At 46.2% G+C, this 26,046-nt stretch overlaps 1 protein-coding gene across 3 annotated transcripts in view; it reads left to right on the top strand.

The window, feature by feature from the left end:
* The window catches only part of lhfpl2a (LHFPL tetraspan subfamily member 2a), a 35,919-nt gene that overhangs the window by 5,216 nt on the left and 4,657 nt on the right, over positions 1-26,046 (top strand). Inside the window, exons 2-3 of one of the 3 annotated variants that reach the window (XM_070988993.1) lie at positions 9,024-9,092; positions 22,729-23,529. In XM_070988993.1, the coding sequence (XP_070845094.1) occupies positions 23,109-23,529 (421 nt within the window). In that variant the 5' untranslated portion in view covers positions 9,024-9,092; positions 22,729-23,108. Of the gene's footprint in view, positions 1-9,023; positions 9,093-17,733; positions 17,817-22,728; positions 23,530-26,046 lie in introns of those variants that run through there. The other 2 variants (XM_070988994.1, XM_070988995.1) reach the window with 2 other exon arrangements.

Raw genomic sequence — 26,046 nt, 5'->3', positions numbered from 1 at the left:
AGCTTACTGTAAGCTAGTTAGTAAGCTAATTAGCTGGACATGCTAACGCTTGCTGCTTACAAACACACTGTTTAATCCTCGTATTACACTTAAAAGTCGCTGTTTGGACGGCATCCTGGTAGCTCACTTGGTAGGATGGTGACCTGGGTTTGATCCCAGCTCAGGCCCTTTGCTGCCTGTTGGTGGAAGGAGATTGGTGAAAACCTTTGGAGGTTTATTGTAAAACTTTTGTGTAAAATTGGTGTAAAACTGTCAGAAATTGTGACTGAATGTCTCCACTAGTCCTCACTGTAACTGAGCGTCCCTGCTCGCTGAGCAGAGGTCGGCCTAATGATCTGTGCAGCTGTGCGTTGATTTGTAGAGTGAGGACTCTGCAGGTGAGGGTGACTGCTCCACCGCATGCGATGGGATGATGTTACAGCACCTGTGGGACCACACACACACACACACACACACACACACACACACACACACACACACACCCCTTCGGTACGAAAACCAGCCTGTTGTAAAATCTTTTTCCCATTGTTTCACAGGGAAACTTAGAGATTTTATCCCGAAAGAAAGGCTCAGTCGGGCTTGATTCTCAGCCATGACAAGATCAAACAATACACCCCAAAGCTCCAGCCATCATGCCGAGCTGATACAAACGTCTAAATTGAATTTCACCGGAATTTGCCAGGCTAGTTTTCCCAGCCACAGGCTTGTCAACAGATGCATCCTGTCTGATACAATCTCAGGTATGATCAGCACCGACATGGATCTGGTTAAATAAACACTGACAGTTTTAGCTCCAGCTCACCTCCCTGCTGTCTGAATTAAAGGGATTTTACCAGAAAAGCTTCTTTGCAGCAACAGTTCACTGCTGCAATCAAAGTTTTTACATCTTCAAGCAAAAGTGTACTATTTCCTTTCTTTCCAGCTGTCTCCATTTGATGGAGCTTTGCTTTTCCTCGTCCAAAGCCTCTATAAAACATGCATGCTTGCTTTGGGGAAAAGAAGAGTGCAGGGAATGAGGCATTTCTTTGTTTGCTGTTGTAATCTGGGGCGGCCCTCAACAGCTAAGTGGCATTTGCCATGTGAAGAGAGCAGAGATGACGCTGTCCCTCGCTGCGTGGAGAGAGAGCGTAAACACAGGCAGAAGAAAAGTGAATCACACAGGCGAGTAATGACAGTGTGCAGAGACAGAGAGCAGGCATAAAGGAAAACAAGTTTCAGGAAGAGAAAGAGAAAGGTTAAAAGAAAGAAGAGACAGAGAGAGAGAGAGGAGGTAAGTCTTTTGTTTCACAATTAACTGGAGGCGCTCTGGGTCAGACATCTGTGATCCATCTCCCAGGGGCAGGCGTGCCTTTCTGCCCTCGCTGCCTCCTTCTCCCCCTCCCTTCGTCGGCTTCTTCCATCCCTCCACCAGCGCCACCCTTTGACGAGCCCACTGCCCCAGAGACCTGTCGCTCTGAGGGGTGGCACCTTTTTAAGAGCTGCCGCTGACCTCCATCCTTTACTCCGTCCATCTGGATGGAATTGACTTTGCTCAGTCGCCGTTTTTTTGTCTGGTTTTTCCTTCTTTCCACACTAAGCTGACATTTTTGTTTGCCTGCTCTCACGTGCTGTCGTGTAGCTGAAAGTTTCCAAAATGCAGGCATGTGATAAACCTTTTACAAACATGGCAGATGTCTTTATGTGACCTTTTTGTTTGATTACGTGTTGTAGTTTGGCTGATAACACAGTACAGGTGTTAAACATGGCTGCACCAGTCCAGTGATTTCTCTCCTGATACCAATGTCAGCCGAGGTGTCTGCTGATAGCGGTGCTTTCTTTTCCCATATTTAAAATCTGTATAGCTTGGTGCTTTACCGCTATTTACTACTTTGCCCTGTATGACTTGTAACAGATTGTGTTTTAGTGATATTAACCACGAATCGTTCATGTTAAACCTTGATCCACTTAACGAGGTCAGCTGATGTCAATCCAGTGGGTCAGATTGGTGCTTTAAGCATTTTGTTGTTCTGTTCACTTTTACTGTATCTTGTATGAAGGCAGCAACATCAAACTATCTGCCACGCTCACACATCTTGAAGCAGTACTGTCTCTTCAATAGGATGGCAAATACAACTCATAAGGGGGGCAAAATTGAGAGGAAACGAAGCGGCAAGCTCCACAACTTTCTTGTATTGTGTTAAGAAAGAGAGGCGATTAAACGACAGAAATTTGGATAATCAAATGCTCCTCGAAAATGTGTTCCCAGCTAACGCTAACATCTAGAGGGTTTACTTCCCGGTGTCTCTTGACAAGCGACTTGCGGCTCTCTGGCTAGCTTACAACACAACTGACGCTAAGTTAAATATAAATGGCTAACAGATGCTAATGTCATGAAATTTTCATTGTGTGGCCGTCGTTGGAAACTGCAGCTGCGTCCCCAAAAACGTCATCAAAAACAAGTTGAGCCAACTAGCAGGACAACAGGTGTGTTACCTTCCTGGCGTTGCGACAAGTTAGCTTTCATAGCGGGCTGATTTGGCAGCTAAGCTAAAAGCAGTAACTGCCACCATCTTTCAGTTGGCAGGATGCACAAGCGTGCAGACAGTCAGACATACCTTTAGGTGGCACGGTGGCACAGTGGTAACACAGGGGTAACACTGTCATCACTTAAGCATGGCATGTCCAGTTCCCCCCAGTGTAACTATGCATGTTGTGTTGTGATAAATAAAAAGAGGGGAATGAGCATTTTGGGTGGATTGACCTTTTTTTGAAAAGAACTTCTGCAAACTTTCTACACAGAATTTCAGATGCATCTGCTTCACTGTCGAGTCGCTGAGTTTGACGTCAGTCATGCGCATCCCTGATCGTGTAAACACTTTCGGGCTCTTATCCTCTTCTTAAAAAGCCGTCGTGGCCCTGTTAGTGCACAGCCATTAGATTCCTGGGGGCCGATAGCCTGTGACACTGAGTGGGAATCTTTATCGCTGTGGGTTCACAGGTTCAGAGGCTAGACAGGAAAGACGAGGCCTCTCTGTCTGTCAGACACGATAACACAATTTAGCTAACATTAGCGAGGCGGCAGCACATATACAAGTGTGTGTGTGTGTGTGTGTGTGTGTGTGTGTGTGTGTGTGTGTGTGAGAGTGAACTCACGTGAAACCCCTTTGCTCGTTATGTCTGTCATCATGTCTGGGAGAGACTTGGCTCGCATCCAGTCCAGAGAAATTACCCCCTTATCCACATTTAAGAGCACTTCATACACCTGTCTTTTATCCTGAAGGAGGACGTCAGTGATGACTTCACCACATCTGAACTAAGAAGACTCAACTAAGAAGGCGCTTAATTATTTTTAAGCTCTTCTTCCTCTTTGAGTCCATATCTGGTGCTTTTATTTTCTTAAAAGTGCTTTAATGAGAATTAGAGCCCAGTCTTTCTGAATGATGCAGCTGCAATCGTCTGTTACGTTAAACATTGAGCTAACAGACTAATCTCTGCAAGGTGATGTCATCTCTGTGTGCCCTGTGCGGTCTGTGGTTTACAAGCAGGACATACACACACATATGTGCATGCATGCAGGCGCACACACACATACACACGTATGCACACAAAGGAAATTGGATAGAGTGTGGATAATTATTGCATTAGTGCAGAGTATGCAATCAGCGTGTGCCTGAGGGAGTAAAACACACCTCGTGTTTTTACTTTACAGGTCGAGTCCTTTTGTAATGGCTTGTGCTGCAGTGTTAAGTGTTTTTGTGGAAGTGGAAAAGGGTGTGTGTTTGTGTCAAAGGGAATTAGGGGCTGACTGTGGAGACAGAGCTGCTCGTCGGTGGTGTGATGTCATCGAATATGGGCGTCATGCCGCTGAGGATCGATTTTCATGTGCAGATAATCATTTTAAAGAACACATCCGAGGTCAAATCTGTGCGTCTCTGTGTCTTTGAATTCTCTGCTCAAATGTGAATTGACAGCATGGACAGTAATGGACTGGTTGACAAACCCCTGCACACTGTGACCGTTAGCATGTGTGGCTAACTAGCTTCCCTACTTACAGTAAACTGAGCGAAGGCCCGTCTTCACTGACGACTTCAGCACATTTGAACAAAGACAACAAAAGATAAACCAACCTTTTTCTGACGATCCCAAAGTTACATATTTTATGGATATTTCATATTATATTCAATGCCTAACAGTAACAATCCGGATGAGCTGATAAGCTGGACAGTTATCTTCAGTGAGTTTGTGTAAACTTAGCGATTAGGATGAATATTGAGCAGATTATTTCTTGTCAACATTGCATCAGAGATGAGTTTTCCTGATATTTTTAGGATTTTTTTATCCAATTCTCTGTCTTTTATTCTGTCAGATGTGCTATTAATCGTCTCTGGAGGCTGAAGATCACAGTGTTGAGGAAACTGAAGGACGATCTGCAGCTTAGGTCAGTTCATTTTTAAAGTGCTGTGTGTGAATTCAGCAGCTATGGCGCCGTGTTTTGCTCTCAAACGTGATGACGAAGCGCTCTGATCCTCTGATCTGCTCTGACTGATTCTTCTCCAGCGCAGCAGCGGCCGAACATTAACTCATAGGATCCATAAATCATGCAAAAGGGTGAATGTTCACTAACGTCGAGGATATGGTTTAAAGAAAAACTTGGGAACACAGGATGGGGAAAAACACTTCCAGAACCAGCGACCCCCCTCCCACCCCTCAGCTCTATTGAACATAAACTATCTTTATGAGGCTCATTGTGGCTATGAAACAGCATTGTTTCTGTCTCAGAGCCGCCATCAACAGGCCAAACTCACACCCAAACCCAAAGCGGAAGCTGCACAGGCACCAGAAACCCGACGGTTTTCCCTCTTCTCTTTGAAGAGCTCCTGGCAAGGCTTTCAAAGCCCCTCTGTCTCAGCGCTGGCTCCTAAAATAATGTGTGGTAAATGTAATACAGCTGCCCAGCTGAGCAGGAACAGACAATGCTTATTATTCTCAAGAACAATAATTGCTTTTTATGCCTCTCCATTTTTTGTGCATTCCATACATTCTGCCTGAGCATTATCATCAGCTGCCGCTTGTTTTTAATTCAGCAGCACTGAAAAATACTGTCCCACATGTATGATACTGAATCCTCTGCGCTGCCACTGAGCGGTTTCTGTGGTGCTGATGCAGCAACAGTTTTCTAGTCCTATAAAAATGTTCCAGTGACACACACACACACACGCACACACACACACACACGCTGGCTGCTGAGCACAATGATGAGGTCATTGTTGGTCACGTCTGTTTTGTATTGTATGAATAGACAGCAGCTGTAATGCCCATTCAGTCTGAAGATAGGAGCTTATATAACCCACTTTGAGCATTGTTGTTCTCTAAACTCCACAAACAGATGTTCCCACACGGTGAACAACTGTAAACCCTGTTTCTACTGTCCACACACACCCAAGATAAACATATCTGACCTTTCCGATCAGCCAGGTGCGCCTCACCTGGCTGATCTGTCTTCATGCCTGCTGTCTCTCCATGTTCAAAGGCTTCGGGACTCTTTAAATATTTGCTCAGGACTCCTCCAGCGATCGCTCCAAGTGGCTCGTTGAACACTTTGCAGAAGCGCTGCATTCGTGCTTGCTAACACCTGTGTTGTGTGTGCTAGCTGGAGGGAAGGGACTCCTGAGCGGGCTGTTTTAATGAGAAAGCTCTGCTCAGCCTCACATGCCTCTCATTACTGCCCAGAGTGCAGAGGGAGCGCAGATTGGAGGAATCAATGTTAAACAGATGCAGCGGAGGACGCGTCTGATTCGTCTTCTCCTTCCTCACAATGTTAGTGCTTGATGCGTCGCAGCTTTGCTAGAGCCAACCTTTAATTTAGACAAGACAGAATACACAGTTTGTCTCTGCATGTGCAGCCACGGAAACTCTCACAGGAGCGGTTTGACATTTTGGGAAAGTGTCTTAAATGAGCTGCTTGCTTAGATTAGATCGAACGGTAACCAAGAAGCAATAGCAGGTTATCTTAGCTTAGCATAAGGACTGGAAATGGGGGATTAGCGCTGCAATCAATTTTTCAGTTAATTGATCAGTTTATAAAACATCAGAAACAGAGAAAATTGTGTCTGAATGCACAAGATCAGAGATCAGATCAGTGTCAGACTAGCTGTGCCCCCCCCCCCGTTTCAAGCCTTTATGCTAAGCTAAGCTAACTGCATGCTGGCCCTTGCTTCCTATTCGACAGGCAGACGTGAGAGCGGCATCAATCAAAGCGAATAAGTTCCCAAATGTTCCTTTAAAGGTTGACATCCACGTACTTCCCCTCCACCCAGCTACCGTGTTCCCAAAGCCCTTAAATACCCTAAGAAAGACCCCTTTGTGGTGCGCCTGGCTGCAGCGAACATGCCTGCAGACATCCCCACATAATAGCCTGCCCCCCAGCTGTGGGGGGCTTGAACAGCTCAGGTCCAAACACCAGCGTCTCGCACTGCCTCAGCTCAGAGGTGTTCCCCAGTTTGGTGCATGTTGGGGCTGGATTGTAACACTTAAGGAAAATCCCTTCAAATTCACTTCTGTAATTGGAAAATGCCCGACAAGAATTCACAGAGCTGAGGAGAGAACTGAGCTCACTGTGGTGACGGCGAGCAGGAGAGCGTGCTGGACTGCTGCTCCATTAGTGTTCACTCATATGTTCTCACATCTGATATTACGAATTTCATGGAACTCGACGTCAAAACTGAGCTTCCTGTTTGCGTCCACCGTCGTCAGATCACGGTGTGAGACAGAGTCAGGTGTGTAAACGGGTTGTGATAAGACCTTTCCACAGCACAAACTGACTTCTAAACAATCAAACCAAATCACAGCAGCGTGTGCTGTCCGTGTCGGGTTAAAGTTTGGACATTTTATTCAGTGGACGAGCGTCCACTGTGCGGGTGGCGTGCTGTTTATTAGTGCAGTGATCCCAGTCAAGCTTCTGTGGGAGTTGTGTATTATTTCAAGCTTATTCCAGAGTTTTTGTGGCAAAGCGCTGCTTGTTTTTCCGCTGTTCATCAACCCGACGCTGATGTAAATTCTACTTTATTTGATTATGTTATATTTTCTTATCGGAGCATCACTACATAAAAACAAAGTTTACAGCTGGAGTTTCCGCAGACCTGAAGGCCTTTTTTCCCGCACATGCTGCTGGAGGGCAGCTCAGGTTCAGGGTGACGTCAGCGTTTGTACTGCGGGCGTTTCAGGCACATTGTGAGGACTCCCGAACCTGAATCCTTTTCGATAGTTTGGTTGTTGCACTAAAATGTGTCTTATGTAGATTTCACCACATTTATGCCCAGTACTGGAATGCTGTTTGATGCAGCTGTTTTGGTTACAGCTGTGCTCAATGCCACCACTGTCCAGGGATTGCCTGGATGCAGGAGCACATCAGGACTGGTGGGAGAGGGGCGCCCCTATGGCTCAGCTGGTAGGGTGTGCGCCCCGTGTATTGAGGCTGTCAGTCCTCTGCAGGTGGGAGTCGAACCTGCGGCTCGTTTGCTGCGTGTCGCCCCCTCTCTGTCCGCCCCATTTCCTGTCGTACCTTCAGCTGTCGCTATCATAAAGGCTAAAAAGCCTTAATAATTAAAAAAAAAAAAGACTGGAGGGAGAGGCTAATGATGGAGACCTTATGTGCACCATCAGACTTTTGATTTTATTTTTAGGAGTGTTATCCAGAAGAGAGACGCACTGCAGTCCTTTCAGTTGGAAAAGAGGGTCACAGGGACCATTTTGGTACGCAGAAACAGGTTTTCTTTCCACTCACAGGTAGTCGTGTTCAGCGTGGTCACCTCCAGAGATGGAAACACATTTTAAGGCAAAGTACAAACAGAATTATATGAAACACTGGTGTGTGAAGCAGTGTGTGTGATGCTGTCTTGTGTTGGGAAAAGCATGTGTGTGTGTGAAGCGCTGCCATTGAAGAGGCACCCTCGTGATCACTCACAGGAGTCCACTGATAGATTAACTGCGTGGTCAGTCAAAGGTCGCCTTCGCTGTCACATGTCCTTCATCCGTCTGCACAAACGCTTCCTCTGGAGATCCGCCTAACTGCGTCTGATGGAGTTATCATCCTCCGCTCTGCTCCGTTTGTCCCACGCTGTCGGTGGAAATCTCTGCAATCCCGCTAATGCTGTGAGTATTGAAGTCAGACTATTGACCCGACTGAGCGCTGAGAGCTGCTCTGTCTGCACAGCGTCCAGTAAACAGTCAAAGGGAAGAGAGTCAGCCATTAGCTAATTATCTTGGTATGAAGAGGGCAGAGAAACCTCTGCTGCACACAGGACCATGTTTCATGAGTGTTGGTCGTCCTATTGAGTCGGTCAGCTCATTAGGAAGGATTGCTTTCACTGACATGTATCGGCACTGTGACGATTTAAGAGTATTCGTAATAGCCTGACGAGCTTTTCTACAATGTGTGTGTTGGTTTGTGTGTATTTGTGTGTATGCATGCATGCAGGTTCTTGTTCACTGGCTGTTTTATTTAGCTTTATTTTTAATGTAAAGCAGAAGACTGAAGTGAGTTTGAAGCTGGAGTTGAAGTTAGTTTTAAACCAGCTGGGTTCATACTTTAACGTCACCGTCTGTGTTGATTTCAGAGTTAGAGCTATGGTGTGGGAAACTGCGATGTGGTATTTGTGGTATTTTAACATTTACAGCACCTTTCACACACGCCTTATGACTTACCCACTTAGCGGCTCGGTCGGCTTATGTAACTCACACACAATGTGTTTTGTTGTGCTAATAATTATGCAACTTTGCCACAGGGACTGGCGTAATGTCAGATGAGGGACGCAGGCATCAGCGTCTCCCCTTTTCTTTCCCCCCCTGTTTTTCTGAACATGTGAAACAGTTAAACGTCTTCTCCAGGCGCAGCTGCTGCTCTGTCTCAGGTTTGGATGGAAAACACCCGAGAAGACGATGCTCACGCTGTCGTGGAGCCAGCTACCACTGAGCTGTTGCTCTCTGGAGATGGTGTGCTTTTGTGATTTGGACTGACCGGTGCCTTGTTGCTGCCGTCTCTGCAGGTTTTCTCTGACATCATTTGGATCCAGCTGAAGGTTCGTCTGCGTCCGCCACGAGCTTCCACACGAGAGGTCGGTGTTTTACAGCTCTGCATGTGTTTGTCCTTTAATTTCATCTTCAGGCACTGACATGTGACTGGCTTTTCCTCAGGAGGTAGAAGACCCTTTGGAGTTGTATGGACTAACCAAACAAACAGAAACGTGGCTTCCTGCTTTTCTTGTTATTATATTATTGGGGTTCCTGGCACCTGTCTGTTACTGGTGGAAACACGAGCAGTTCCCATGGCTCCCATTGTTCCAGGCAGGTGCTGCCCTTTAACACAAGCCCTTTAAAGGCCCTGAAAACCTTTTCTTCCTCAGTCAGCTTCTCTTCCAACACGAGTAGTTTTTCATTGTTAAAATCTTAAACATTAAACTCTGATTGTTCCTTATTCACTCGTGAATATTTAATGTCAAAGAGAAATACTGAAGTTTTGAGATTTCAGCCACTTTTAAATCAGTGGTTCAAGTTTGTTTTGGTGTCTGATACCTGGAAACAAAGTCACGTCAGAGGTTTAGCTGTGAAAGAGTGATTTGTCCCTCTCAGATGAGATAAATTTTAAAGCCTGTGTCGGTACAAATGTCCAGTAAGTCACAAAAAAATAAAGTTTAGAGCAAATACAGACCAAATCAAACAAATTTTCTATTGCAGCATACACTGCCAGTTGATAAAGTATAGCGAGGTAACGCTAATGCAGTCTACTACAACTTATAATATCTACTATGTAACGTAATATTAGCCAACAACACAACACATGACAGCCTGAAGATGACCTTAAATTAACCGAGGGTGAAACTGCGTCTTCAACGGGTTCAAGTTTGTGCTGCTTTCATTGTCTGCCGCGCTGACTCTTGAATCTGGCATATTTATCTGGATGAAGTAGGAAGTCGGGGGTGTTGGGGGTGACTGTGTTTTTCCAATATGGAGGAAAACAACGCAGTGAGAGATAATGAGCCGGGACCACCTGTGAAGGTCATTTCAAAGTGGAAAGCCCCCTCTGAGATAATAAACAGAGTCATCGTTTGTCACGTTGCTCCTAAAATAGGGAGACTTCTTGTCACTTCCTGTTATCTCATGCTTGTTTTTGACTGGACCTCCTTTGTCCTCGCGCTCTATGCTGGACACATGAGTGGGGACAGACTGTCACTGAGGTTTAATCTTTGAATTAAATCTATTAAGTTCAAACACACTCTTATTTCCTACCAGGAAGTTTGATCATAAAACCTATAAAGTTCTATTAGCTGTTATCCGAGGATGTCTCCCCTCATTTATTCTGGAAATACCAGACATGACAGCTTTTATATATCCGGCCATGTCAGCTCTGATTGTCCTGTTGTGTCTGCGGTGGTGTCCAGTGTTTTGCTATCACCTGACACTTTTTTAAAGTGTGACTTCTCAACACTCGTCTCTTTGTCCTCCAGTGAAAGCACTTCTCACTTTACTCCCCCGAAACCAGTCTGACAAAGCAACACGCTTCCTCATTTCTCAGCTTCCCACCTCTCCCTCTCGTCCTCAGCGTCTCCTTTTCTCCCGTCTTCTCCCCTCATTTGTCTCCGTCCCTCGTCTCCTCGCCTCCTACGCATGCCGTTAATGTGATTTGCCAAGAGCCTGAGAGCGGCGATGATATCGCTTGATGCTTTTATTATCCGAAACTCGAGAGGATCCGGTGCCGACGTTCCACTGCGGTGCTTACTTTTGATTTTGTGCAGGGTATCAGGTTTTAGCTCAGAGTGCCCGACAACAGCTATGACTCGGCCCCCAGGGGCGTTTGGATAAAGCAGCCAGAGAGGTCTCAGTTTGCAGGGGAGTTTGTGTCAGAGCCACAGGGAAGTTAGGATTAAACTGCACTCATCCCGGGCACAAAACTCGGTGAGAACAATGGTTTTAACCCCCCAGAGAAGAAGGCCAAATACTATCCACCCAGCTCAGCAGAGTGACTGATTTCCTGAGTCTGGCCTGGAGAACAGAAGCACGGGGATTTTGAAGTGGAAGGACTTTTCTCCTGCGACCCCCCTGTGTTTATGGTCCCTGGGGCTGTTTGCTGGGCTGAGGTGGGGCTGGAAATGGTTAAGCATAATGGAGACAGTGTTTGGCCTGAGGGCCCCAAACTCTGCAGCTCTCTAACAGTGGGAAACTGAGGAGAAGTGCTGGGGCTCCTCAGGGCTCCCCAGTCCATCAGTACTCAGAGAAAACAGGGATGAAGAATATCGCCCCTAATTTCTTTAAAGTGATGCTTCATCAAGTTGTTCAGCACTAATTTTCAGCATTAATTAAATGTATGAAATGAAATGTGTTTCCTAACAAGTCTGAGTCGACAGCCATGCTAGCAGCTTAGACTGTGCAGGCACAGCAAAGCTAATGCTAATTGTGCTAAGCATGCTAACAAGTTCACAGTGACAGCATTACTAACATGTTCAGCAGATATTATATTCACATTTTCACCATCTTCGTTTGGTGTCTAACATTAGCTGATTAACACTAAACTCAAAGTGCAGCTGAGGCACAGTTTGGATTAAATATGCATTTGAAAAGCAGAAATGTTCCCTGCAGTGTTTGTCGCGTCACACAGCAGCTGTTTTTCCTCCGTTTTGGTTCTCACACAACAAACAGGAGTTGCCGCTTGAGGCCACAGCGCCGCTGTGACGGATGTTATCTCTGTTTTGTTTCATCCTCAGTTCAAAAGCCACGAGCTGAGATTTAACAGCTCAGAGATGCCACACGGACAGACCCAGACCAGGCACTGAAAAAACTCTTCAGTGACAAGCAGCACAGAGCGATCTTTTCACGATTTGGATATCCAGTGAAACCCTGCCGGTCTGTGGTCGGGTTGGCCACCCACTTTGAGGCCAGACTGTGATATGTCAGATGGTCTTTGTTTTCCATCACCCTCTTAACCCTCGTGGCGTGGGCTCGCCATGCGAGGGCTGTTATGGTCAATATGAGGAGATGAGGGATTGTTGACCTCCGCCTTTCTCCTCAGAGGCGCAGCTGAAGCAAAGCCCCGTCCCTCCGGCTGCAGCGACTCCTGCTCCACCTCACCACTCAAACCAGACTGACACGCAGTCCGTCAGATTGTATAAACAGATGTTTCCAGGGGGAAACGGTTGACCACTCACACTGGGATCAGATGGAGGTGTGCATGTTTCGTGTGCCCAGGTCCACATGTGTTCATGTGTGCACTGCTATGTGCTGTTTTTATTATGTTCTATGTATGTATTTGGACTAAAAGGGACTCTTGGGAAGGGTGGGACTGTTTTCTTTTTCCCCTCAGACTGCTTGTTTCTCCACAGTTCCTCCAACTTCTCTTCCCAGTCGGAGGTGTTGTAAGTCCTCGGTGCCTGTGCGAGCGACATGTTAGCTCCACACCTCCCGCAGGTGTGCTCCCCGCTGACCGCTAGCTGTGGGATCTGTTCAGCACTCAGGTCTCTGCGCTGTTATTCCTTTTCCCTCCTTCTCTCTTTCCCACGCTCCCGTCTCGCTTCCCCCTGGAGCTCAGTGTTGGGATTTCCTCACCTTCAACACATCCTTGTGTTTATGCTCCAGCGGTGCTCCCCACATAAATTAGCAAATATGCCGCAGAGATGACTCTCCCACACTAAGAGATGCCGAAGTACAGCCACCGTTGACAAGAGCAAAATGGCTAAAAATGATGTGGCGTGACCTCGCTGGGGAAATGTATTTGTCTCTTGACCTCAGCTGTCGTATTACAGAAATGGATCGGGGTCAAATATGTGAATAAGATGTTGAGGTTGTTGAAATTTCAGCAGCATTCATGAAATCATGAAAGGAGAAGCTCAGATATAACTATGAAAGCACTGAAACAACACCCAGCTCTGCCCAGGCCGTGAGTTAGAAACCATAGGGTGCTCAGTAGATGCAGGCCTTCGTCCTGTATGTGCATGTGAAACATCTGCCTCCATGTGCCTGCTGATGGGCCTTGAAGTGGCCAGATGGTCGGAGCTGCTCCCTCTGCGGGATTCAAACTGACCTCAGACTTCTCTGATTGCATGGAGGAGCAAATGTATAGCAGTGAAGACTCCCCATCTTCCATTTGTCGGTCCAGATCTCTTTCAGACTGCAGTGATACTGATCTTTTTTGTGGGGTGACGAGAAATGCCTGACATATTTGAAACGGGGGGGTGTGCTCAGTACGTCCGTGTGCTGCCATCAGGTACGCTATCACATCCTCGCCTTGTCAAGACATTTGTTTTGCACTCTCCTTAATCCACATCTGATTTGAGTCGTCATTATGTTTGCCTCATCTGGAAACTCGTCAGAGCCAGATATTCCATCCGTCTGTCCGTCGCGCCCACATCTTTCCACGGCAGTTTCTAAAAGCGAACCCTGTGGAGCCTCTTCGGGGTGGCTGGATGGTGGACTGACGTAACGCGTGCAGGCGCAGCTCAGATTGGAAACACGTGGAGATAAAAACCTCATTGAGATATCCGAGGCACGTCCGGGAATCGCGACACGAGCCAGAATCCAGCATTTGGTTTCTGTAGTATGAAGTCAGTTCCTTCCTGACTCACTCTTGACTGCTTATCAAAGTAGGGTTTTGGTGCACCTGAGTATCCAGGCCACATGTGTGTAGACGCAGAAAGTCACTGTTTGCATTGTTGTCATGTTCAGAACGTTTTAAATGATCAGGACAAGTGTAGAAACTCTGGAAAGGACTAAATCTTTACAGATGTTCTCAGCTCTGCATACGCCCTTTTCCAACTGTCCGTCCTCTTTCCAGTTAAATCTGGAAATGCTGATAATGTGAATGGCGTCTGGTGTGGGTGGTTCTTCTGCCCAGCCTGTTATCAGACACTTGTCAGGTTTTCACCCTGCTTTGCTTCTCACTCGTCAGCTTTCTTTAGATCTATTGATCAGAGTCTGACAAGGAAAGATAGGAATTACCAGCAAGCCAACAGCCAGACTCGACCAACCTGCATGACTGATGGTTGAGCCGGGTGTGTGCGTGGATGTGCAGCTCCAGTTATGACTGCCGAGGATCTGTCTCCGCCGCCCTCTGATCCGGTCTTTGATGTGGGGGCCTGTGCTGTGTCCGAGCTCCCGAGGCTGCCAAGACGAGTCTCCTGCAGCATCTTCAGGCAGCGCTGCCATCTCTGCATTGAGTGTCTGTATCTCACAATCAGAAACCTGATATGTGAGAACGAGGTCCGCTCACGGTCAGGTTGGCTCCCGATGGGGCTGAGAACATAAACAGAAAGTTGACTGAGGTATTTCCCTAAACCCCTCCATCGAACAGTGATGCACAGCAGGTGTTTCCAGCTGTGGATTCCTCCACATGTTGCAGTGCTGTGCACAGACCTGTAGTAATATCCAAATCTGGATGGTGTCTTCTTTATCATGCTTCCCAAACCCGAAACAAAGGAGTGAAAGGATGGATTATACAGTGTGTTTATTGTAAACCACCAAAGTTAGAACGCTATCTGAGTATTTACACTAACTGAGCGTTGCTCCCATTAAATAACTGGGTTACATGAGCTTGTGAGGCTACAGGTTACGGCAACAAAAGCTCTGTTCATCTTCCCGGATGCTAACATTAGCAGCTCTGTCCTGCTGTTTGGATGAAGGAAGTTTTACACTCCAGCAGTGTTACCTGAGATAGCAAGTAGAATAGAAAAATAATGCTCTTTCTTTATTTATATCATCCACATGCATCATCAGCTGGTGAGGACTGATCCAGGCCACAGGCCTCATGCTCATCAGGAGCTAGTGGGTGCACCTGTGATCTTAACCCTCAGGTGAGGCTGATCCCAATCAGCATGACTGGGAGGCTACATAAGGAGGCCTGCCTCACTTTGGTTGTGTGTTTCCAGAGAAACAACACCTTCAGTTGTCTCTCTGTGTTCTAATTTGGTCTGAATGACTTTGACTGTTTATCTTGAAGAGTGTTTCCCAGTCCACCCTTTTCTCCTATCAATTGACTCCCACTTTTGTTCCATTTTGAGCCCATTTTCTTTTGTTAATCTGTCATTTTGGTAGACTCAGTGGGCAGCTAAAGGGATTGTTAATCCCACTGCCTTTTAGAATTCAAGGGGCTCATATTTCTGTCCACCTGTTTGGTTTTTTTGACATGCTTATGTGCTGTCTTTGTTAGTTTCCCACTTGCAACCCTGTCCTTCAGTATTTCTTTTCTGGGGAAACATAACAATTTGGGGGCTCGTCCGGGATTTGAACCCGGGACCTCTCTGTAGGTGCAGTGCTTGTCCAGGCTGACGATAGTGGAGTGGAGCACCCCGTGTCGTTCTTCTCAAAAAAAGCTGAGCCCTAGTCAGGTGCGCTGCTCTACTGTTGAGAAGGAGACGCTAGCTTTGGTACTGGCTTTAGAGCATTTTGAGATCTACGTCTCAACCTCTGACGCTCTGCTGGTCTACACCGACCATAATCCTTTGTTGTTCCTGCAGCGTACTGTTTTCGCTAATCCTAGGCTACTTCGCTGCAATCTAGCCTTACAGGAACTACTGCTAGAAATCAAGCAAGCAATTAGACAATTTGTGTTTGGTGAAAAATCATTCTGTGATTCTCGTGACAAATTTGTGGTTGAAGAAAAAAAAGATTTAAAGGACAGAAAATGTACAGAATATTTCCCACTTGCGACCCCCGTCCTTCAGTATTTCTTTTCTGGGGAAACATAACAGGACGCTAAATTTTTACCTTGTTAGCTTTAGCATTGGCCTTTTAGTGTGATGTTTCAAAGACACTCTTTTTAAAGAAGCCTGCTGGGAATAAGGTCAACCTGAGACGGTGTTTTCAGACAGCTCAGCTAACATTAGCTTAATTAGTGAGCTAGCTCCAGCAGGTAAACTCTCACATTCAGCCGGCAGAATTTTGGTTGCTGTCTGGAAATGGAAAGTTGACTTTCGTCTCCGTCTGCCTGAAATCAATGACCCATTGTTTAAAGAATACTGTGAATTTCAAGTTGTATACATGAGACAAAGGAAAGCTCGACGGGCATAACAACAGTATCTAAGGGTGGAGCTCAGCAAACCATTGTTTCGCTGAGAAAAGGCATTTCTGTGATATTCTAGGCATTTTAGGGAGACTTAGTGTGGCTTTAAAATGAGCCGTTAAGCTCTTCCCATCCAGTTCACAACCACAAGGTGAGCATGAGTCACCAGGATTTATTGGAAATAGGTCAAAGGAGAGACTTTATTAGGTTCAGGATACATGCATCAAGGTTGAAAGCAACTATTGTTGAACTGTTACGGCCAAACTTCCATTCAAACTGATAAGAAAGGCCTCTTCCTCAGGCTTTCCACGCTGCCTTTAAGTTCCTGCCTATCGGCCTCTCTTCCTGTCTGAATCGGCCTCTTTTTCCATCTTCATATGGAACTAATTTGTCTCTTCTGCGCGAGGGAACACAAATCCAGACGAACGCTGCAGCCGACTGCTGTGTTGGCCGAATGCAGCCGATGCTGCTGTAAGCAATCCAGGGACACTTTGCTCCCATCAGCCACAAAGGTAATCTATCAGTCAAACAGTGAACCATCTGCTCCATCAGGCAGTTAACTGGGCATCCAGGCAGCCGTCAAATCTGCAGTCAGACATTTGTTTTTGACAGAGGAGGGACGTTAGAGGATCTGTGGGGGATGTGGTTCATGCATCGGATATTCAAAAAGCTTTGTGTGCAAGTTTTAACCTAAGGTGAACTTTACATACAACTAAATAATAACAGTACTCGTGAGCTGACTCCCCCTGCACTGTCAATCCAGACTACGCAGTAGAAGACAAATAACGCAACAGATGTATTCAGTGTACGCCAGCCATGTATTTTTGTGTTTTCTTGAAGCTCACTTTAAGTAGAAGATGTACTCAGATCTTTTGCTTAAGTAAAAGTAGCAGTACCACAGTGTAGAAGTACTCTTACAAGTAAAAAGTCTTACTTTCACTGAAGTAAAAGTACAAATCCATTAGCATCAAGTACATTAAGGACTGAAATTAAACGTAACATGTACACAAGTACATCAGAACAAGTACATCAGAACTGTAGTTAAGTACAGTACTTGAGTAAATGTACTCAGTTACTTTCCATCACCTCTTTAAACACAAAGTAACACTTAGCATCAAACTTGTTATTTCCTTACACACAACACAAGAAAATCAGCAGCACATTTTCAATGTTTTTCTATACTTCAAGAACAAAATGACACGTAACAGTGAAGCAGTTTCATAGCATAAAGTGCACTTTATGTAGCGTGTACTCTGAAGTACACTTATATTGTCTGAAGTATTAAACTAATCCACTTACAATTAAACAGGTAGTTTATCGAACAGGATATCAACAGCAGTGTACTTATTGACAGAATTACTCTTAATGGCGTACATTTCAGGCGTGCTTGTTTTTGGTTGGTGAAAATGCATTTAGGCTGATAATAAGATGGTGGCCTTGGCCGATTAAAAGAGTGCAGAGAGCAATGAAAACAGAGCGAGGAGGTGAGAGAAACTGAGACCGACAGAGAGAGAGAGAGAGGAAGAGGAGAGACCCTCTGTAGCTCCAGCTCTTGTTATTTTAACCCAGATTCAGCACTGAAATATGGCCACCATGTGGACTCTCTCAAGAAGTGTGGCTCCAGTGTCAGCCCAGCCAATCAGAGGAGACGTGGCAGTCCAGGGAGGTGGGACTCGGGGAGGGTCTGGGAGTTTGAGAGAGAGAGGCATTAAAGTGTGTGAGCAGAGGAGGATAGTCAGGGCAGAGAAGCCACATCTCCAGGAGAGCTGGACTATCCACAGACCAATGGAGACAGGTTGGACTGTTGTCTTCTTTTTCTTAATTATGCTGCGTTAATCCCCCTCTAACCCCCTCAAGTGACTCCCTGGGTGAACACGCACTCATACAAACTGTCAGCTGCGCTCCTGGCTGATGTAATAGAGTAAAAATATTATGTTTTAGGTCTGAATCACAACCTCGTCGGGGCGTCACAGAGCCCCAAGATGCCGAGCAGATGTGCAGAAGTGTTAGGAAAGACTGGCTGCTTCGCTGTGGAAAACCTGACTGCTTTGTTACTGACTGCTATTATCACCATGATTGTCCTTAAATAATGACAAAGCCTTGAAACGGCTGCAGAAGAGCTGCAGATGCACATAGTAAGAAAAACTGCTTTTGCTGCATTTCATTGATTCACATGGCTGTCACAGACCTGATGCTTGTAATTTGTTTCTAATTAGACAACAAAGTGTGACTGGACTAGCATCTGAGGTCCTCCGTGACCAATCATCTCCAGCATTCCCTCTCAGTAGCTGCAGGGGCTTTTCATTCAAACAGACCCTCAGAGATTATAAGCACTCCCTTTGTTTTAAAATTGCTTTGCCTGTGCTCACATAAGGCAACAGAGAGGTGTGGGCTGGAAACGCAACCAGGCCAAGAAGGTGCGCGTTTCTTCAGAGTTGGACGATATTTAACAGCTTCGTAACACGTTGTAGAAGCTTATCTCTGCTGCTCTGTCCTCTCAGCATGTCGAGCTCCCGTGAAATCCTCCTAAACCTTTCATCCAGCTCTAAACAAACACTCTCCATGGTGACGTGTTTCTCCAGTCGTGGCATGTCCATAGATATGCAGATTGTTTCCTGTCGGTGGCAGCGTAGAAAGGCGTTTCCTGCTGTTATTGCTGCTGTGATAAGAGGAAGGCTGAGTGGACACTTTGACCAGGAGCTGTGTGCTCAAGCTTTTTAGCCATAGAAGTAGAAGTTGCATGGTGAACCAACACTGCCAGTGCCTAGGCAGCATTAGTCGACTGGTGGGTCCATCCACCGCTTTGGTGCAGCCTGAAGTTTCTCAACAACTATTTGATGGATTCTAGTTAGCTTTGTATTGCTATTCATGATCCCCAGAGGATGATTGTTCCTGTAGCGCCACCATGAGGTTGACATTTGGGACTTAAATGACGTATCTTGGCATATCTTGTTGCAGAGATAATGTCACCCCAGGATGAATTGTAATACCTTCCGTGACTGCTTCCCATTTCATCTATCACCATCATCAGACCGAACCTTCATATTTTTAGTACGCAAACAAGCAGGTTTCCCAAAATACCGAGCAACTGCAACAAAAACATTTCCTTCTTCTTTGAGCTCTCATTCCCATTCGTGCTGGATAGCAAACGTTAGCATGCTAACACGCCAAACTAAGATTGTGAACATGGTAAATATTACCTGCTAAACCTTAGCATGTTAGTGTTAGCATCATGCTAGCATCCTTACATTATCATTTAGCTCAAAGCACCATTGTGCATGGCTGCCGTGTTTATTTTAGATCGAACGTGACCGAACAGTCCATTGATCAGTCATGATGAGTTAATCATGAATTCCTGTTTGATTATTGATTTATTCGTAAAAGCTGCAGACAGACTGAGGTCCAGCTGTGCAGAGGCTCCCTCCTAGCTCACATTTCGGGGGAGCTTGCGTCAGATGGCAGGGAGTCTTGTAAGTGGGTGCACACATGGGGATTAGTGTTGGGGTTCATCGGGGTGGAGGGTGCCGTCTGAGGGCTGTAAACTCTTCTGTGCATGTAAACCGAGCCTCAAATAATCCGGGGTCTCCCTCCTGGTTACTCAGGGACTATAAAAGACATCATAAATCCGCCTCAAGCCTTACATATACAGACTACCATGCTTCACTCTATCTTGGGAAACTTCTGTTCCTGATAACTGCTCAAATCTGTCTGGGAACGGCGAGCAGACGTCTGGGTGTATGTTGATGTGACAAATACCAGGTACATTAATAGAACCAGACTTGCCCAGACTTGTTTTAGCTCTACTAACCCACATTTTTGGCGGCTTAAGAGAAATTCAGACGCTTGAGTAGGTACTATGTAACCAACAGGCACGTGATGCAAACGCACTGCAGCCAAGCAAGGTCAAAGGTTAAGTGTGGAGGTCTTTAAAGCTCCGTATCTGCCCAGCTGCTTCCAATTGTTTCAGCTCCAAAGTGTTTTCCAACAGTATTCCTGTCAGTGAGGAATTAGTCTTCGCAACTGGCCAGCAAATGTTTGACCTTAAAACTTCGGACTGCCCGTTTGTCTTAAATCCTAATGTCAAACATCAGCCTCGTCAAAGGACCTCCGCGACCCCCGAACGTCAGCGGTCTTATTGCGGGGGGGGGGGGGGGGGTTCAGAAAGTTCGGGAATGTGTGTCTGCATCTGTTCCTGCATCTGTTCATGGTGAGGCAATGAAAAGGCTTGTGATTCATAAAATTAATTTTGGTCCAAATCCACAGAGGCGGCTGTCTGTGCCTGCTCGTATGATCTCATCTATTCTGCAACGTCCAAACACAGTCGACGTTAGCGCACACACACCGCCCCACAAGAGTCCACAGATTTGGGTCATGTTCTCCGCTGGAGAAGATGAAGGAGGGAAGTGTTGTTGATATCTCTGCAGGATGACAAAGATCAAAGTTTGTGTAATGCTCTGACTCACACACGTTGAGTCCCACTCGTTTGGATGCGACCACAGAGCACACGGCCGCGGCCCCCCTCACCTCAAGGGCACGCCAGGGCCCGAGTGATGGAAACTTCGCAGTGCAGGCGGCACACGTGTCTACGGCGGCTCCCTCTGCTGCCAAGCGCTGGCTGGAGAATGACTAACAGACTCCCAAGAGGCAGCAGGGAAAAAAGACTCGGAGAAAAGAAACAACTGTCAGCTTTGGCCCTGAGCTGTATTTATAACATGAGCACAAAGGCCTGTACAGTGTAAGCATCTTTTAATCTTCTCCGGCATTCCAGCCTCCATGGTTTAATGTATGTTTGGCTCAAATTTCTTAATGTCTCTCGTAAATCAAATCTTTTCAAAACTTAAATATAATTAAAGTTTGACCGTTTGGCCTCTGGAGCTCCCCCGGGGATCGTAAGGGCTTTGGAGAGGGACGTCACGGTCTATTTACTGGAATCAGAACAAGGCGTCACTTCAAACGGTTCACTTCATTTAAGAAAAGCATGAGGTGTAAAAATTAGGCCCATAATTCTGATGTAATTATTGCATTAGTGAAATAGGCCAGTTTATGACTCCGTGAGAGACACTTACGTCAAGGACTAGACCATTTACAGCTTTCAGTTTGATTCAGTGGAAAAGAGATCTAACGCTCTTTAAAGGAACAGTCTGACATTTCGGGAAATGCATTTATTCCCTGAGTTAGCCTAGCTTAGTATAAAGGCGGGAAGCAGGGAGAAACAGCTAGCTTAGCTCTGGCCTAACAAAATAGTGACAACATACAACTCCCCAATGTTTCCGAAGTTTGGAGAAAGTCAGGTTAGCTGTTTCCTGCTGCCTCAAGTCTTTATACAAAGCTAAGCTAACCGCTTCATGGCGACATCAATAGTTTGATATGGTAGCTCTTAATTATTAAAGGAAACAAGCACTACTGAGCACTAATTAGCCAATACTAGCATGCTAACGCACCATACTAAGATCGTGAACATGGTAAACATAGCAACTAAATATCAGCATGTTAGCATTGTGAGCCTGTTAGCATGCTGAGGCTACCATTTAGCTCAAAGCCCTGTTGAGCGCAGCCTCACAGAACTGTTGCGTAGCTGTGAGCTGCATTTTTGAGGTATCGCTTCCCATTCAAACTTTGTATCCAACATTTTACATTTTCCTTACATTTCTTGGTGATGAGTTTCCTTAAATACACTTTTTTTATGACTGCTGAGTCGTGAAAGGCTGCCTGAGATGCAAAATCACTCTCTGCGCACTTCAGGATTTGGCTGATGAAGACTTTCTTGACATCTGACATTTAAAACTAAGCTTTTGTGGACTGTTCCAGGGTTTCTGTAAAAGTGTACATTTATTAAAAAAATGTAGGCGGTTGTCGTTGTAATAGACAGATTAATCTGTCTACAGAATAGACAGATTAGGTTGTGTTATGTGTCAGTTGTGTAGTTGCTGGTGGAAGATGTGACTTTTCTATGAACTGACGCCATTTGCAGCTTCCTCGCTGCGCTGTCACTGACTCAGCAGTGCAGCAGGGTTGATGTCAGCGAGGTTATCGGCGGTCATGTGACAGCCGGACGGCCGTTGTGTTATCAACTGTTGGCTGACCCCAGGTCAGCTGCGTGGGCTGCTTGATGAGAGGCCTCCGGCTTGTTTTTCTCTCTGTCTGCATCCGCTTCTCATTCCACTGTTTCCACGTCTCTTTCAACCCCCCACCCCCCACCCCCCCACCCCATAACCACACGCACACACACACACACACACACACACACACACACACACACACACACACACACACACACACACACACACACACACACCAAGGCAGACATGCATGATGTTTTTGTAGTTTTCATCTTTGCAGCCTCAGTCATGCAGAGCCACTGGGAGTAGAGAACACGACGAGAGCCCTGATCACAAATCCTCAAACATAAACACAGTGAAAACAGAAGAGGCCCACTTCACATGAACACGTCCCTACACAACTCATTAGAGCCTCTCCTGAAGATCTACACCAGAAGCCTCCCTTCCTCCTTCCTCCTCCACACTTTCCTCATTCTGCACACTTCTGCTTTTCTAAATATGACAGAGTAGAAACAGGAGAGCTGCGCTGCCTCAAATAAAGCAAAAATTACCGATCATCTCAGAGTCTCTTTTATACACACAATTACATTTTATACATGCAATTAAAACGCTCACCCTGTTGTTGTGTCTCTCTGTTTTCTGTCTTAGGTGTGTCTGATGTGACGCCAGCGGGCTGGCTCAGGGAACACAACTTCAATACAATGTAGACACCAAAAACCAGACAGAATAAGAGTCTTAAGACCGAGCCGACAGAAGGAGGGTGAGCCCAAGGAGGAGGAACAACAGCTGTGCAGAAAGGACGCCGGCAGAAGATAAGAAGTGAAGGAAGCAGAGGGAAAACGAGGGAAGCAGCAGACTGTGAATCATTGACTTGAACCTTTCGTGCACGGTCACCTACTCCTTCCTGTGAAGTGTCACTCGCTCTCACATCACCGCCGGAGAAGGATCGCAGCCTCGGCTCTCGGTCTTTTGAGGACCTCTGACCCACACTGAAACCTGAGCAGAGGCAGACTCCAGCCGCCGTCAGCATGTGCCATGTCATTGTCACCTGCCGCTCCATGCTGTGGACTCTGCTGAGTATCGTGGCCGCGTTCGGTGAGCTCATCGCCTTCATGAGCACTGACTGGCTGGTGGGATTCCCCCGCACCCCCGATGCCGTCTACGGCCCCCATGGGGCCACCACAGCCGGAGAGGCCTACAGGCCCACCTTGGGCATCTACGGCCGCTGTATAAAACTGCCCCACCTGCAGCGTGGAATACTGTGCGGACCGTACGCCATACACTTTGGGGAGATAGCCAGCGGGTTCTGGCAGGCTACTTCTATCTTCCTGGCAGCAGGGATCCTGCTGCTGTGTGCCGTGGCGTTCATCTCGGTCTTCACCATGTGCTTCCAAAGCATCATGAAGAAGAGCATCTTTAACGTGTGTGGACTGCTGCAAGGGATCGCAGGTGAGATGCGCTCACACGCATGTATTCGTATTTCACGCTTTGAGCCCAAACTGACTTTCGTACAGGTACAAAGGTATCAGGTAGCATCAGGTTTGTGTCACTGAACAAAGAGTCGGCAGTAGACTTAGTCAGAGCTGCTTGTCAGGTGGTGAAACAGGTTGAGAAACCCCCCTCTAATTTTGAACAAATCTGAATTGGGGAGCTGTCTGATGATTTCTGTAACACTCCCAAACATCCTGACCCACTTCAAGCCGTCATTCACCAGGTGTGTGGAGGTGAGGGGCTCTGAATGTTCTGTAAGAGAGGCTGTCAACAAAAACGAGTGCTGTTACCCTGAAGTTCAAACCATTAATGCGTCTCTAAACACTTTTGATTTCCGGTGTGGGTTTTTTTTTTTTTTTTTAGCATAACCCAATTTACAACCACAGTATCAGGACACACCTCCAAGCCAGACTCAAAGCAGGGTCAATACCACAGAACACCGTTAACTACTTCATTCCTTGATACCGCTGATGTATTTATTGCGTTTGAGATATCTTACAGTTCCAGAGAAAGGTGTGACTCGGCTGATCTAGGGAGAACAGAGGAACCTTAAAGCTAACTCAGTTCCTCTAACTTTTATTGTTTCTCCTCATTCCTGTGGTGTCCACCGTTCATCAAGGTAAATGAAAAGTTTCAGCTGAACACGTTCATTACGAGCACCGCAACTCCCACTGCGAGAATGATGTGTTTGATTTTGGTGGAGCCTTCTGTGAGCTTCTACCCAAGCAGGCAGGCCTTTAAAACACACGGTGGCTTGTTTCCACCCTCGGAGCTGTCACTCGGAGCAACTGCCACCCAAATATTTACTTTCCGCGCAGTCAGCTGCAGCTTCTCTGGATTTACCTGAAGTCAAACACGCGTGCGTATCTCTGTGTGTGAAGGGTGTGTGTCCATGGTGTTGCGTCTGAGGCCAAATCTCCGGCCACTTTGACTGGCTGTGGTGAGTTATGGAAGGGAGGAGGCCATGCAACCATGCCCGCTGAGCCTCCTCTTGTAGCTCTCAGCCCTCTGGTGATTATGGCTGTCCTCCCCCACAGTTGTTTATTTGGTGCAGGCCCAAACAGAAAAAGGTGGGCGTGTGGTGAAGGACATGCCAAGCTGTAAACCCAGCTCTGTGCAGACCTGCTGACCCGAGAGGCTGCTGAGATCCAGAGTGAATCATGTGTGGCTACTGGAAGGCTCCCTCCGCCCAATAAACCTGAAATAGCAGCATGAGTGTTTATTTATGGCACGCTTCTTTCCACATTTTCTTCACATATCTAACTAAAGCTGCAGCGTTTGATGCATATTATTATTACAGACATTTATGGGCAATGTTGGAAATCAATGAGGACAGCAAGGTAAGATCGCCCTTGTTGTGTATTTTACACAAAATCGCAGAACTGTATGTTAGTATTTCAGTATCGTAATATAAATTTACTTTGACAGAAAATGTATCACCCACTCCTTTTCAAGGCTGTTGTGTTTGGATTTTAATGATATACTCGTGTAAATGCTCACCACCCGCTGTGGCTAGCACATTAATGCTAACTCTGTTTGCTAAACTCTGCTGACTTGAATGTTTTCCAGCTGACTTTTGAGAGAAAAACTGTAAAAAGGTGTGAGATTGCACTTTATCGCCACATATAGTGCTGATATAATAAAATATACTGTTATACTAAGAGCTACATGTATCAGGAGAAGACATGGAAATAAAGGAGCAGTGTGTTCTTCTATTACAGGCTAGCTAGTTAGCCCTAGTTCAGCGGTACAGCGCTATATATAGAAATGGTCTAAAAATGTTATTTCATTCCCATTTTTGCATTACTCAGACACATTTCATTAATAGAAGACAAAAGGCTTTGAGGATGAGGGCTAACCATAGAGGTGCTGAAACAGCACACGTAGCTTGAGTTTCTGGTTTTCCTAAAACAAACAAAGAGCAGTTGCTAATGTTAGCGTCAGTGGATATTCCACTCCTGAACGCGTCTCTATGAAACGTAGCCTGTCATAATGTAGTAAACGTGTTGGCTTTTGAAATAATGCTCACTTCCTGCTGCAGGTTGTTAATGTAGTTAGCCGGGCAAGCTAACATTTGCAGAGCACTGGTCTTGTGTTTCAGGTTTAGGAAGTGCTTTAAAAAAACCCAGGCTGGACGGGCCTGCTGAGCCAAGCTGTGATCGCTACGCTATGACTGGACAATCACTGTTAGAACGAGGCTTTATTTAGCTAAAGGTCGATTTCCAGCTTTCAGGAGTAGAAATGGAATCTGTTCATAGACATGCACACCGAAGCAGCTACCAGAGATGGTGTTGCATAACCATAAAGCCCTTTACTTACCATCTGTATGAAGGAGTGAGAGTTTGGGACACATGGCGAAGGGGACATGCACCGCTGAGTCTCCTCTTTGTGGAGAGGATGAGGATGCGGAAGAGGAAGAGGAAAGGGGGCGAGAGGAGCTTCAAACAGCTCAGGAGGCAGCAGGGTTTCCCTCTG

This window comes from Chaetodon trifascialis, chromosome 20 (genome assembly GCF_039877785.1).
Source record: "Chaetodon trifascialis isolate fChaTrf1 chromosome 20, fChaTrf1.hap1, whole genome shotgun sequence".
NCBI lineage: Eukaryota > Metazoa > Chordata > Actinopteri > Chaetodontiformes > Chaetodontidae > Chaetodon > Chaetodon trifascialis.
Note: the sequence above shows the minus strand (reverse complement) of the source record. Positions and strands in the feature narration are given on the sequence as shown.